Source organism: Anser anser (assembly GCF_964211835.1).
Source record: "Anser anser genome assembly, chromosome: 2".
NCBI classification, from domain to species: domain Eukaryota; kingdom Metazoa; phylum Chordata; class Aves; order Anseriformes; family Anatidae; genus Anser; species Anser anser.
The window spans coordinates 162,646,270-162,660,451 of NC_139721.1; the positions used below are offsets into that span (position 1 = coordinate 162,646,270).

A 14,182-nucleotide genomic window follows, 5' to 3' on the forward strand; every position below is an offset into this window, starting at 1 on the left:
CGCAGGGGAAGGCTCGCTGGGACACTGCTACGCCGGGTGGCAGTGCCAGGACGCCCCAGGCGCCCGCAACCTCTCCGCCGTGAGCATGGCTGAGTGCTGCCGCCAGCCCTGGGGGCACAGCTGGAGGAACGCCTCCTCGGCGCTCTGCTTCGCCTGCACCCACCAGCCCCTCACCGGTGGGTCTGGGGGCAGCCAGCTGCAGGGGGACGGGCGCGGGGCTCTGCCAGGCATGTGCTGAGCGGTGCTCGCCCCCTGGCACAGGAGACATGCCCCTGCCCGCAGCTCCACGGGGCCCGGCCGCACGGCACCAGCGTCCCGCTGCCAGCTGCCTCGCCTGGGCCGGCTCCCGGTACCGCAGCTTCGACGGGCGGCACTTCCACTTCCAGGGCGAGTGCGCCTACAGCCTGGCCGCCTCCGCAGATGGCACCTGGGCTGTCACCATCGCCACGGGCAGCCCGCAGGTACCGGCATCCCCGGGGGCTGCACGCGACGGGGAGCTGCGCACGGGTGGATGGAGAGGGTGGCCGGGGTTAGCCCTCAATTGTAACCCTGGGGACAGAGTTTCCATCCCTGCTGCATGCCACCATATCCGTGGCTGCTGGGTCCCTGCCGTGGGCCCCTTGGCCCCCTGCTCGCGGCCTCTGTCCCGCAGGCGCTGCACATGACATTTGGGCTGGACACAGTGGTGGCACGGGGCCGGAACGTCTCCGTGAACGGCGTGGCGGTGCCGGAGGGACAGCCCCACCTGCACAGCGGTGAGGGGCAGCCGGGTGCGCCTGTCCCCATGGGGCACCGCTGCTGGGGACCTGGCGGTTTGTGGCACGAGGTGGTGCAGGGGGACAGTGCCAGCTCAGGGGATGCAGATGCAGCGGAGCCCCACCGGGTCCCCTCCCCGTCCCCGTGCCCTGCTGAGCACCCTGGTTCTGTCCCCGCAGGGATCAGCATCACCTGGCTCGGGGACTTCGTGGCCGTGGAGAGCGGGCTGGGCGTGCGCGTGAAGTCGGACGGGCGCGGGACGACCTACGTGACGGTCAGCGCTGAGCTGCGGGGGAGCACGCGGGGGCTCTGCGGCCCCTACAACGACGACCCCACCGGTAAGGCCCCTCGCTGGCACCCTGCACGGTGCAGCAATGGCAGTCACAGGGGTGGCCGTGCCGAGGACGTGTAGTGCATCCGCGGCATCCCTTGCCCGCAGATGACTTCCTGCGGGTCGGAGGGGACGTGGCCCCATTTGCCGCCAGCTTTGGGAACTCCTGGAGGATCCCCGATGCCAGCTCTGAGGTACCGGGGCTGGGCAGAGCTGGGAAAGGGAGTGGATGTTGCCGAGCAGAGCGGGGCACCGTGCCCGGCACCCAGCTGGGCTCTTTGGGGATGTCACCTCAATCCCATTCCCAACAACGGGGTGCTGGGGGGTCCCTTGTGGGCTTGCTCCCCCTCTGATGCCCCCTCCCTGGGCACAGCTCTCTTGCAGGGACGCGGTGGAGCCCGGCCCCAGCTGTGCGGAGGGCAGCGCAGCGCGGCGGGCGGCTGAAGCTGTCTGCGGGGAGCTGCTCGCCGAGCCCTTCAGCCGGTGCCACGGCGCGGTGAGTGGCACCGGCTCCGCGGGGCTGGGGGCGCACGGCCCCGCCGCCCTGATGCTACCTCCTGCACCAGGTCGAGCCCCACGGCTTCTACGAGGCCTGCCTGGATGTGCAGTGCCGGGAGGGGGGCGCGGGGCCCTCACCGCCCCCCGCCGTCTGCGACACCTTTGCGGGCTATGTGCGGGACTGCGCCCAGCGGCAAGCCTATGTCAACTGGCGCCGACCGGGCTTCTGCGGTAGGGACGTGCCTGGGCTGCTCGGGTCCCCAGCCCCTGGCTGCCCCCCCACCCTGCTGTGTGCTGCCAGCACCCACGGAGCTCGCGGGCACCCCGATGGGTTGTGCGTGCACCCTGATGGCTCGTGCTTGCCCCTGTGCTCCACGCCCCCCTTGCCTAGCGCAGCACCCCTGCAAAGGGAGCCGCATTCGGCCAAGTGGATCCCATTCCCTGACCCCTTCCTCCTTCCCTCTGCAGCCTGGGGTGCCGGGGGGAGCGGTGCTGCTGCCTCGGAGCTAAGCCCACAGTTGGGTGGCTTGGCTGTGTGGGTGGGCTGCAAGTGGGGGGCTTTGTTGGGGTGGACATGGTGGGATGTGGTGGGACACGGTGGGACGTGGAGGGAGGGATGAGGCGGGATGCCACTGAATGGCCGTGGTGGGATACGGTGAGATGTGGTGGGGTGGATTTGGGACACGTTGGGATGGAGATGGTGGGATGTGGTGGGACACGGAGGGATGTGGTGGGACGGATGTGGTGGGATGTGTTGGGACAAGGTGGGATGGATGTGGTGGGATGTGCTGGGATGTAGCTGAGCTGCACCCCGGTGCCCCGCAGAGCGGCAGTGCGGCCGCGGGCAGCGGTACTCGGACTGCGTGTCCTCCTGCCCCGCCAGCTGCGCGGCCGCGGGTGCTGCCGAGGAGGGGCACTGCCGGGACGACTGCGCCAGCGGCTGCGAGTGCGCCCCGGGGCTGTACCTGGCCGGGGGGGCCTGCATCCCCCAGAGCGCCTGCCCCTGCCACCACGGCCGCCGGCAGTACGCCCCGGGGCAGAGCATCCGCCAGCGCTGCAACCAGTGGTGAGTGCTGGGGGGGGGCCGGGCGGGTGGCAAGAGCGGTGTGGGGGGGTCACGGCATCCCCTGCACCGTCCCTGTCCCCGCAGCACGTGCCGGGGGGGCCGCTGGCTCTGCACCCAGGACCGGTGCGCGGCAGAGTGCGCAGTGCTGGGGGACCTGCACTATGTCACCTTCGACCACCGGCGCTTCTCCTTCCCGGGTGCCTGCGAGTACACCCTGGTGCAGGTCTGAGCCGGGGGGGGGGCAGCCGAGGAGCGGTGCACGATGAGGAGGGGGGCTCAGCGTGCTCACTGCCCGCAGGACTTCATGGAGGGGACGCTGCTCATCACGGCGGAGCAGGAGGCGTGTGGCGGCCGCCAGCCCCTCAGCTGCCTCCGTGCGCTCTCCGTCACCGTGCGGGGCGCCTCGGCCCGGCTGCGCAGCACAGGTGACACGCGGCGGGGGGCAGCGGGGTAACGGGCACAGGCTGGGGGGCTCCACGCACCCGCACCCTCTCCCCCCCTGCTCTCCCCGTGCAGGCGAGGTGGAGGTGAACGGGCGGGAGGTGCCGCTGCCCTTCGCCAGCGCCGCGCTGACGGTGCGCCGAGCGTCCTCCTCCTTCCTGCTGCTCCAGGCCTTCGGCACCCACGTGCTGTGGGGGCTGGAGACCCCCGCGGCGTACATCACCCTTCAGCCTGTCTTCGCCAACAAGGTGAGCCCCGCTGGGTGCTGCTACCCCCTTGCACCCTCGCCAGGCACCCGTGCCGTGCCCGAGCGCTCTGCCCGTGCCGCAGGTGCGGGGGCTCTGCGGCACCTACAACTGGGACCAGCGGGATGAGTTCGCCACGCCGGCAGGGGATGTGGAGGTCGGCGTCGCCGCCTTCGCCAACAAGTACCGGGTGTCCAGCGCCTGCCCCGTGCTCGGCCCTGTCCCCTTCGAGCCCTGCAGCACCTACGCCCCGCGGCGGGAGCTCGCCGCCGCCGCCTGCGCCGTCCTGCACGGCGCACCCTTCCAGGTGCCGAGCAGCCCCGCGCGTGGCCAGGAGCCGGCACCGAGGCGTGCACGGCCCGACGTGTCCCCTCTTGCCCCCAGCCCTGCCACCACCTCGTGGACAGGGAGCCCTTCCACCAGCTCTGCCTCTACGATGTGTGCGCCTGCCCGGCCGGCAAGCAGTGCCTGTGCCCCGCGCTGGCTGCCTACGCCCGGCAGTGCGCCCAGGAGGGAGTGGCCCTGTCCTGGAGGAACCAGAGCTTCTGCGGTGCGGGGCCCCGCAGGGTGGGGTGGAAAGGGTGGGACAGGATCGCATGGATGGGTGGGACAGGGCAGGACTAGGTGTATTGGGCTGGGATGGAATGGGATGGATGGGGTGGGAGAGGATGGATGGGATGGGATGGGATGGGATGGGATGGGGATGGGATGGGATGGGATGGGGATGGGATGGGATGGGATGGGATGGGATGGGGATGGGATGGGGATGGGATGGGATGGGATGGGATGGGATGGGATGGGATGGGATGGGATGGGATGGGATGGGATGGGGATGGGATGGGGATGGGATGGGATGGGATGGGACGGGACGGGACAGGATGGGGATGGGATGGGATGGGGATGGGATGGGGATGGGATGGGATGGGATGGGATGGGATGGGACGGGACGGGACAGGATGGGGATGGGGATGGGATGGGGATGGGGATGGGACGGGACGGGACAGGATGGGGATGGGATGGGATGGGATGGGATGGGATGGGATGGGGATGGGATGGGGATGGGATGGGGATGGGATGGGATGGGATGGGATGGGATGGGATGGGATGGGATGGGATGGGATGGGATGGGACGGGACGGGACAGGATGGGGATGGGACGGGATGGGGATGGGATGGGGATGGGATGGGATGGGATGGGGATGGGATGGGATGGGATGGGATGGGATGGGATGGGATGGGATGGGATGGGATGGGATGGGACGGGACGGGACAGGATGGGGATGGGATGGGATGGGGATGGGATGGGATGGGATGGGACGGGACGGGATGGGGATGGGACGGGATGGGGATGGGATGGGGATGGGATGGGATGGGATGGGATGGGGATGGGATGGGATGGGATGGGACGGGACGGGACGGGACGGGACGGGATGGGATGGGGATGGGACATAACAAGATGGATGGGACATTATGGGGCCGGGCACCGGGGGTTCATGTGGCAGTGCAGGGCAGGGCAGGGCGGCCGCCTTCCGTCACTGCACCGCATCCGTCCCTGCAGGCGCGCAGTGCGGCGGGGGCCAGGTGTTCCAGGAGTGCAGTAGCCCCTGCGGCAGGACCTGCGCTGACCTGCGCCTGGATGGGGCTGGCTCCTGTCCCGACCTCGACGGCCTCTGCGTCTCCGGCTGCAACTGCCCCGAGGGGCTGGTGCTGGACGACAGCGGGCAGTGTGTCCCGAAGGACGTCTGTCCCTGCCAGCACGGCGGCGAGCTCTACCCACCGGGCAGCAAGATCCGGCAGGGCTGCAACGCCTGGTGCGTGCCACGGGGACCCTGGGCTCTGTCCCCCCAGGGCTGGGATGATCCCAGGCTCCGGTGTCATTGGGGGGGCGATGGGCTGCTCCAGGGGACAGCCGTGGGGACGTGGTGGCAGCAGGGACCCGACAGGGGCAGGATGCTGCTGGAGGTGTGAGGTGGTGGCAGGAGACACCTGATGAAATCACCCTATGGCCTGTTTGTGACGGTACGGCAGGATAGGTGGGTTTCATTGAATGTCCCCGCCACGTGGCGCCGGTGTCACCTCTGAAGACGCTGTCCTCAGCCCTCTGCTGGGGCTGGGGACCGAGCTCCAGGGTCCAGCTGCCCTCCTGGGGCTAAGGACAAGCCTATAGCAGTGTGGGGACCTGGGTGCTGCTGAAGGTCACCTCCCTTTGGGAAGAGCATTTCGTGGGGTCCCAGGGGTGCTGGGCATGCTGTGGACCCCAGCATGGGGCTGGCTGGGGGGTCCCATCCATCCCAGCCATCCCACCCCTCTGTTCCATCCCACCCATCCCATGCTCCCCACGGCCAATACCCCACACGGGGGTGCCAGCCCTCACTGCAGCCCCCCCTGCCCACCCCAGCGTCTGCGCCGCGGGCGCCTGGAGCTGCACCGATGCCCCCTGCCCCGAGGCCACCTTCTGCCCCGGGGACCTGGTCTATGCTGTGGGGTCCTGCCTGCGCACCTGCGACAACACCGAGCTCAACGGGACCTGCCCGGGGCTTGCTGACGGCTGCGTCTGCCCCCCAGGCACCGTCTTCCTGGTGGGTGCCCCCTGGCTTTGCTGCCCTGTCCGTGGGTGGGCACCAGGAGGGGTTGGGCATTGGGGACCGGGAGGCCCAGGGATGGGGCACGGGGGGGCACTGGGGAGGTGGTCAGGGGAGGTAGGACGTTGGGGAGCGTGGTGCAGGAGCTGTGGGGTGCTGGGGAGCTGGGGCATTGGGGGTGTGGGGCACCGAGATGGGTGCAGGGGCTGTGGTGTGCTGGAGAGCTGGGGCATTGGGGGTGTGGGGCACTGAGATGGGTGCAGAGGGTGTGGGGTGCTGGGGAGCTGTGTGTAGGGCGCACGGGGTGCTGGGGCTGTGGGGCATTGGGGTTATGGGGCATTGGGGAATTTGGTCTTGAGGACGTGGGGCACTGGGGAGCTGGGCCATCGGGGGCTGGAGAGGGCCCTGGGGGGCAGCAGGAGCCAGGCAGTTCCCAGCCCGTCTGCTGGCACCCGTGCCCGGCTGTCCCCACGCATCAGCCCCGGGGTCTCACACGGCTCTGATGCCTGCAGGACGAGCGCTGCGTGCCCCCGGAGGAGTGTCCGTGCCAGCACAGCGGGCGGCTGTACCAGCCCAACGACACCATCGTCAGGGACTGCAACACCTGGTGAGCCCCGGCCCAGCACCGCAGCGCGGGGCTGCCACGGCCCCGCGCTCAGCTCCGTGCCCCCAGCGTGTGCCACCGGCAGCGGTGGCGGTGCGGCAGCGAGGACTGCGCGGGGACCTGCGTGGCCACGGGGGACCCGCACTACATCACCTTCGACGGGAAGGCCTTCTCCTTCCTGGGGGACTGCGAGTACGTGCTGGTGCGCGAGGCCGGCGGGCTCTTCACCGTCACCGCCGAGAACGTGCCCTGCGGCGCCAGCGGCGTCACCTGCACCAAGTCGGTGGTGGTGGTGCTGGGCAACACCGTGGTGCACATGCTGCGAGGTGAGGGGTGTCCCCGCGGTGCAGGAGGGGTGGATGCAGGGGGGGGGGAGGGTGGCCGCCCTCACAGCCCTGCTGCCCCGCAGGGAGGGACGTGACTGTGAACGGGGTCTCGGTGCGGCCCCCCAAAGCCTACAGCGGGAACGGGCTGACGCTGCAGCGAGCCGGCCTCTTCCTGCTCCTGCTGTCCCGCCTGGGGCTGGCAGTGCTCTGGGACGGAGGTGAGACCCCAGGGGGACGTGGGACCCCGTGTGGGGACGCGGGATCAGCCCCCGGTTTGCCTGGAGCCGTGCCCCATCCCGTCCGCAGGCACGCGGGTGTACGTCCGGCTGCACCCGCAGCACCGGGGCCGCGTGGCCGGGCTCTGCGGGAACTTCGACCGCGACGCGGAGAATGACCTGGCCAGCCGGCAGGGCGTGCTGGAGCCCACGGCCGAGCTCTTCGGCAACTCCTGGCGTGTCAGCCTGCTCTGCCCCGAGGTGGACGGCGCGGACATGCAGCATCCCTGCGCCGTACGGATGGGGACGGGATGGAGGCACCCGCTGCGGGTGGCTGGTGGGGGTGGGATGGGTGCTTGGGGGTGATGGTGTGGGGAGGGGGGCCCCTTCCCGTGGTGGTGACAGCCGCCCCTCAGGAGAACCCACACCGGGCAACGTGGGCCCGCAAGCGCTGCAGCATCCTCACGCAGCGGCTCTTCGCGCCCTGCCACGACGAGGTGCCGTGCCAGCGCTTCTACGACTGGTGTGTCTTCGATGCCTGCGGGTAGGTGCTGGGCTGCAGCCGCCCCTTGGTGGGGGGTCCCGAGCCCCCGTGCCTGTCCCTGCCCCGGCCCCAACACAGCACCATCCTGCTGTGCCCCACCGGCAGCTGTGACTCCGGGGGGGACTGCGAGTGCCTGTGCACGGCCATTGCCACCTACGCCGAGGAGTGCGGCCAGCGCGGCGTCCACATCCGCTGGAGGAGCCAGGACCTGTGCCGTGAGTCCCCGTCCCCAGCGCCGGGGCTGGGCTGGGGGGTCCGGGCTGGGAGAGGCTGGGCTGGGGGTCCTGCTCGCCCCAGGGCTGGCAGGACACGGCCCCCACACCCCCACGCCCCCTGCCTCTGCAGCCATGCAGTGTGACGGGGGGCAGGAGTACAGCGCCTGCGGCCCCCCCTGCCCCCAGACCTGCCAAAACTTCGGCCTGGAGCTGCCCGAGCACTGCGACACCATGTTGTGCCTGGAGGGCTGCTTCTGCCCCGAGGGGAAGGTGCTGCACGGTGAGCGCGGGGCCGCCGGGGGGCTGCCCCAAATGGGGCTGGCCCACGCCGTGCTTGCTGACACCTCCCTTCCTCCCTGCTGGCAGAGGGCAGCTGCATTGACCCCGCCGAGTGCCCGTGTGTCTGGGAGGGCATCACCTTCCCGGCCGGCGCCGGGGTGCAGCAGGGCTGCAGGAACTGGTGAGTGGGGGGAGAGTGGGGTGTCCCCGTCCCTGGCGCTGCCGCGGCACCAGGTGCAGGGCGGGCGCGCGGGCGCCACGCACCAGGACTGAGCCACGGCCACCCCGCAGCACGTGCGCGGCCGGGCTGTGGCAATGCGCGCCCACGGCCGAGCCCTGCCCGTCCCAGCCCCGCTGCCCCGACTCGGAGTTCGCCTGCCGCACCAGCGGGCACTGCGTGCCGGGCGCCTGGCTCTGCGACAACGAGGACGACTGTGGGGATGGCTCGGACGAGGTCTGCGCCCCGCGCTGCGCCCCGCACCAGCACCGCTGCGCCAGCGGGCAGTGCGTGCCCTGGGGCGCCCGCTGCGACGGCGTGCCTGACTGCAGCGACGGCTCGGACGAGAGCGGCTGCCCCCCACCCCCCTGCGCCCCCCCGGAGTTCCGCTGTGCCAGCGGCCGCTGCATCCCCCGGGCACGTGTCTGCGACGGGGAGCTGGACTGCGGCTTCGCCGACGACTCGGATGAGGCAGGTGAGCGGCCCCAGCACGGTCTGCGGCTCCCCCGCACCCTGGGGATGGCTCCGCATGTTCCCGTGCCCCGTGGTGAGGGTGCCCCAACCCCCCCGTCCCTGGGGTCCTTGCCCCATGGGGGGGGGTCTGCCCGCTGTCGCCGCAGGCTGCAGCCCGACCTGCGGCACCGGGGAGTTCCGTTGTGCAGCAGGGCGCTGCGTGCCCTACCCGCACCGCTGCGACGGGCACGACGACTGCGGGGACTTCAGTGACGAGCGGGACTGCGTCTGCCCCGCCGGCCGCTTCCAGTGCCCCGACGGCCTGTGCCTGCCCCTGGCCGCAGTCTGCGACGGGACGGAGGACTGCACGGCTGGCACGGACGAGGCATTCTGCCCAGGTGAGGAGACGTGGCTGTGCTGCCCGTGGGGCTGAGCCCGCCGTGGTGGTATCGCCCCTGGGGACTGTCCCCTTCCCTGCAGGCCGGGTGACCTGTGCCCCAGGACAGCTCCCGTGCCCCGACGGCTTGTGCATCGGCCAGGCAAAGCTCTGTGACGGCGTCTGGGACTGCAGGGACGGCTGGGACGAGAGCCCCGCACGCTGCATCGTGTCCTGGGCCACTGCCGTGCCCGCCCACCTGCCCACGGCGCCTGACAACGGCACAGCAGGTGAGGGACATGAGTGTCCCCTGCACCTCACCATGTCCCCGCTGTCTGGGGGGGCTCCCACTCGTGGCTGGGATGGAGAGGCCAGAGCTGCCCCCTGCAGCTCCGGGGGTGACATGTGGGGACCGTGCGTGGGGTCCCTGCTCACTGTGGCACCCCGGGGTGACACCTCCAGCACCCGCGTGTGGGCCCTACGAGTTCCCGTGCCAGAGCGGGGAGTGCACGCCGCGGGGCTGGCTGTGCGACAGCGAGGCCGACTGCCTGGATGGCAGCGACGAGCTGGGCTGCAACCGGAGCTGCGGGCTGGGGCACTTCCCCTGCGCCCTGGGCGCCCACTGCATCCCCCACGGCCACCTCTGCGACGGCGTCCCCCACTGCCCTGACCACTCCGACGAGAGTGCCGACACCTGCGGTGAGACGCCGCGGGTCCCCGTCCCCAGGGCGCTGGGATGCTCTCCGGGGGACAAGATCCTTTTGGAGGGGGGGGCAGCGAGGCTCTGCTGCCCCCTGGGGTCCCCAGAGGGGCGCAGGGGATCCATCCCAGTGCAGTGACACCTGACGGGGCTGCGTCCCTGGCTCAGGCTCTACCCAGATCCCGCCGTGCCCGGGGCACTTCGTCTGCAACGACCGCGTGTGCGTGAACTCGTCCAGGGTGTGCGACGGCAGCCTCGACTGTCCCCAGGGCGAGGACGAGCTGGCCTGCGGTGAGGGAAGGGGGGTGGGAGGCGTAGTGGGGCTGGGGGTCCAGGCGTGTGCTCACAGCCCCCCTGTCCCTGTTGCAGAGGGCCACGTCCCCGCCGAGGGGAGGAACCGGACGGCGGGTCCCTGCACCGAGTACACCTGCGGGGACGGCGAGTGCATCGCCTTCAAGCAGGTACGGCCACGGGACCGGGACCCCCACCCCCCTTCCTTCCCTGTGCCATGGTGGGGGCCCCGTGGGGTCGTCCCCATTGCCCTGCCGGGGGCTCAGCATCGCCATGCACCACAGGTGTGCAACGGGCTGCCAGACTGCGGGGACGGGGACGCGGCCTCAGGCTGGGTGCCCTCGGACGAGCAGGACTGCGGGCACTGGGGTCCCTGGGCACCCTGGGGCGCCTGCAGCCGCTCCTGCGGCCCCGGCCAGCAGCTGCGTGCGCGGGGCTGCAGCCAGCAGGCCCCCGACGTGCTGCACCAGTGCCACGGCGAGGCCACGCAGGCACGGCCCTGCTTCAGCACTGCCTGCCCCGGTGGGTGGGCGCGGGGCTGCGCGGGGGGCCGGGGGGTCTGGGGAATCCCTGTGACCGGGGTGCCTGGGGGATCTGGGGTGTTCCCATGGCTGGGGATGCCCAGGGGGCCTGGGGGGGGGTTCCCATGTCCATGGCTGCTGGGGACACCCAGGGGGTTCCCACTGATGGGGCTGCCCAGGGGATCTGGGGGGGGGGGGGGTCCCACAGCCAGGACTGTTGTGGGGGGGCTTCCCATGGCTGCAGCTGCCCAAGGGACCTGGGGGGCCCCGTGACCTGGGCTGCCCAGGGGATGTGGGGGCTGCTTGGTGTGCCCAGTGGGGTTCCCACAGCCAGGGCTGCCTGGGGGGGCTGAGAAGGGGGTCCCAAAGCTGAGACTACTGGGGGGGGGGGGGTCCCGTTGTGGGCAGGGTGGTGCTGTGCGGGGCTGCCTGCCCTCACCCCTCCCTCTGCCCGCAGTGGACGGCGCTTGGAGCGAGTGGGCGACCTGGTCCAACTGCACGCGGGACTGCGAGGGGGTGGTGGTGCGCCAGCGGCACTGCCTGCCCCCCCGGGACGGGGGCCGGCCCTGCGCCGCGCTGCCCGCCGTGGCCCCCGCCACCCTGGAGATAGGTGGGTGACCCCCCCCACCTCATCCCCCCCGCTCCTATTGCCGGGGGCTCCCACAGCCCTGACCCCGCTCCTCTGCCCCAGGCCCGTGCCAGCAGGATGGGTGCCCCCCCGCTGCCTGCCCCGGGGGGCTGCAGCACCGTCCCTGCGCCCCCTGCCCCGCGTCCTGCGCTGACCTCGCCAGCCGCGCGCAGTGCCGCCGGGAGCAGCCGTGCACCCCAGGTGAGGCCGGGAGCCGCGGGGTGGCACCGACCCCCTCCCCAGCGATGCCATGACCTCCTGGGCTCGGGGGAGGTGGTCTCATTGTGGGGTGCCCACCCACCCGCCTGCAACCCTCCCGCAGGGTGCTGGTGCCCGGAGGGGCTCGTGCTGGACGGCGAGCGGGGCTGCGTGCGCCCGCGGGAGTGCCGCTGCGAGGTGGAGGGGCAGCGCTACTGGCCGGGGCAGCGCGTGAAGCTCAACTGCCGCCTCTGCACCTGCCTGGACGGGCAGCCCCGGCGCTGCCGACAGAACCCCGCCTGCACCGGTGCGTCCTACGCCCTGTGCCCCCACCAGGGAGGGCGCCGGGTGCCCCTCTCACCCCCCTCTGTGCCCGCAGTGAGCTGCAGCTGGTCCCCCTGGTCGCCCTGGGGTGAGTGCCTGGGTCCCTGCGGCGTGCAGAGCATCCAGTGGTCCTTCCGCAGCCCCAGCCACCCCGGCAAGCACGGGGCTGGCCGGCAGTGCCGCGGCATCTACCACAAGGCACGCAGGTGAGGCCACGGTGAGCGGGCACGGGCGGTGGTGGCAGCGGCAGGTCCCCGCCACGTCCCCTCTCGCAGGTGCCAGACGGAGCCGTGCCAGGCGTGCGAGCACCAGGGCCGGTCCCACGCGCTCGGGGACCGCTGGCGCTCGGGGCCCTGCCGCGTCTGCCAGTGCCTGCCTGGCCCGCAGGTGCGGTGCTCGCCCTACTGCGCCCACAGCGCCGGGGGCTGCCCGCAGGTGAGGGTCCTGGGGGGGGCTGCGCCGGGCTCGCTGTGCAGGGGAGGGGTGCAGCAGTGCCACCGTGGCGCTTGGGTGGGGGGACAGCGCCGGTGGTGACGGGGTCCCCTCGTGCAGGGCCAGGTGCTGGTGGAGGGCCAGGGGGATTCCTGCTGCTTCTGCGCCTGGCCAGGTGAGCCCGGGGCTGGGGGTGCAGGGGGGCCTGGCCCCATGCTGCTCGGGGTGCTGCTGGGGGGCTGGGCTGCGTTCCCACTGGGTGCCCACCAGTACCAGGGTGCTGCACGGCGGCTGTCCCCGCTGCAGGTGGCAACGTGACGGCTGTCCCCACGGAGCTGACGACGGAGCCTGCCCCCTCCAGCGTGCCGGCAGAGCCCCCCAGCAGCCCGCTGGCCACCTTCCCGCTGCCTCCCCCGGGCGGTACGTGAGACCCCCGCTCACACATCACAGTGGGCCAGCGTGTCCCCTTGGGGACCAGACCTGCAGCGTCACCACCTCCCAGCAGGGCCTGACCCGGTTCCGCTCCCCCCAACCCCATTCCCGCTGCCCGCAGACCCCTGCTACAGCCCCCTGGGCGTCGCCTCCCTGCCCGACAGCAGCTTCAGCGCCTCGGCCGCGCAGGAGGAGCACCCGGCCCCCGCCGCCCGCCTGCACCGCGTCTCCCCGGGGCAGGAGCTGCAAGGCTGGGCCCCCCCAGCCGACGTCTTCCCCGGGCTGCCCTCGCAGCCGCCCTTCCTGCAGCTGGACCTGCTGCAGCCCACCAACCTCACCGGTGGGTGCTGCGTGCCGGACGGCACCGGCACCGCTGCCCCGGGCGCCGCGCGGGTGCCGGTGCCACAGTGTGCCACGTCTCTGCCGCCAGGGGTGGTGCTGCAGGGGGCAGGCGCCGGCGACGCCTTCGTCACCGCCTTCCAGCTGCAGTTCAGCACCGACGGGACGCACTGGCACGACTACCGCCAGGTCTCCGCCAGCAGCCGGCCGGAGCCCAAGGTGCTGCACGTGTGTACGTGTGTGTGTGAGTGCGTGTGAGCGTGTGTGTGTGTGCACGGGGGGCTGAACGGGGCTTGTTCAGCTGCCCCCAAAGTGGTTCTGAGCGTCCCCTTTCGGCCAGGGAGGCGGTGACCCCATGTCACCTTCCTTCCACCTTCGGCGTGCACCCGTGCGAGTGCGCGGGGGCTGGACGTGAGGGTGCTGGTGCACGGGGGCACACATGGGGGTGCACCCCCGCCTGCCCAGCCCTGCACCCTTGCTCTCCCCGCAGCTCTTCCAGGGCAACTGGGACGCCATCACGCCGGCGGTGCAGCCACTGGGGCGCATGGTGCAGGCGCAGCACGTCCGCATCCTCCCTCGCCGCTTCCACAACCGCATCGTCCTCCGGGCCGAGCTGCTGGGCTGCCCGCCAGGTACTGCAGCCAGGGGGGGCTGCAGGGGGCTCCCCCCCGGTGCCAGGACCCCTGCTCCCTGCCCACCTCTCCCCCTCCCCAAAGTGCCCCCTGCCCCGCTCGGGGTGCTGCCGGTGACCGCGACGGTGACGGCGATGCCGACCCCACCACCCTGCGGCGCGGGCGAGTTCTGGTGCGGGGGCGGCTGCGTGGGGGCGTCCCGGAGGTGCGACGGCGTCGCCGACTGCGCTGGGGGTGCCGATGAGGCCGGCTGCGAGCCCCCCACCACTGCAACGCCCACCCATCCTGCCAGGTACCCGCACTGCTGGGGTCCCCTCGGAGCCTGTGCCCCCAGCGGAGCCGGGGTTTGGGGTGCGGGACCCCTCACTGCCCGGCTCTGCTTCTTGCAGCCCCCCAGCCCCCGCCAGTGCCGGCATCCTGGGGCTGACCCCGCAGCCGCCTCCAGCCCCCCCGACAGCGGTGAGCCCTGGGGATGGGGGGGGGACAAGATGGGGCGCAGGGGGTGGCAGCGGGTGACACTTGTCTCGCTGTGCGCAGG

The 14,182-nt window shown here is 72.0% G+C and overlaps 1 protein-coding gene across 1 annotated transcript in view; it reads left to right on the forward strand.

Moving 5' to 3' along the window:
- Window positions 1-14,182, forward strand: part of LOC310894876 (SCO-spondin-like) — a 40,617-nt gene that overhangs the window by 2,315 nt on the left and 24,120 nt on the right. The window contains 40 exon segments of the mRNA XM_083825517.1: window positions 6-176; window positions 262-461; window positions 653-755; window positions 936-1,094; window positions 1,196-1,281; window positions 1,461-1,583; window positions 1,654-1,816; window positions 2,411-2,651; window positions 2,736-2,874; window positions 2,950-3,076; window positions 3,168-3,340; window positions 3,423-3,644; window positions 3,722-3,887; window positions 4,895-5,147; window positions 5,735-5,915; window positions 6,431-6,525; window positions 6,592-6,848; window positions 6,932-7,066; window positions 7,155-7,357; window positions 7,480-7,607; window positions 7,713-7,822; window positions 7,953-8,102; window positions 8,189-8,282; window positions 8,393-8,793; window positions 8,939-9,169; window positions 9,252-9,437; window positions 9,610-9,846; window positions 10,016-10,138; window positions 10,217-10,308; window positions 10,423-10,660; window positions 11,117-11,269; window positions 11,351-11,488; window positions 11,610-11,792; window positions 11,865-12,015; window positions 12,085-12,244; window positions 12,362-12,416; window positions 12,548-12,661; window positions 12,795-13,013; window positions 13,104-13,231; window positions 13,503-14,181. Of these exon segments, the coding sequence (XP_083681643.1) occupies window positions 6-176; window positions 262-461; window positions 653-755; window positions 936-1,094; window positions 1,196-1,281; window positions 1,461-1,583; window positions 1,654-1,816; window positions 2,411-2,651; window positions 2,736-2,874; window positions 2,950-3,076; window positions 3,168-3,340; window positions 3,423-3,644; window positions 3,722-3,887; window positions 4,895-5,147; window positions 5,735-5,915; window positions 6,431-6,525; window positions 6,592-6,848; window positions 6,932-7,066; window positions 7,155-7,357; window positions 7,480-7,607; window positions 7,713-7,822; window positions 7,953-8,102; window positions 8,189-8,282; window positions 8,393-8,793; window positions 8,939-9,169; window positions 9,252-9,437; window positions 9,610-9,846; window positions 10,016-10,138; window positions 10,217-10,308; window positions 10,423-10,660; window positions 11,117-11,269; window positions 11,351-11,488; window positions 11,610-11,792; window positions 11,865-12,015; window positions 12,085-12,244; window positions 12,362-12,416; window positions 12,548-12,661; window positions 12,795-13,013; window positions 13,104-13,231; window positions 13,503-14,181 (7,167 nt within the window).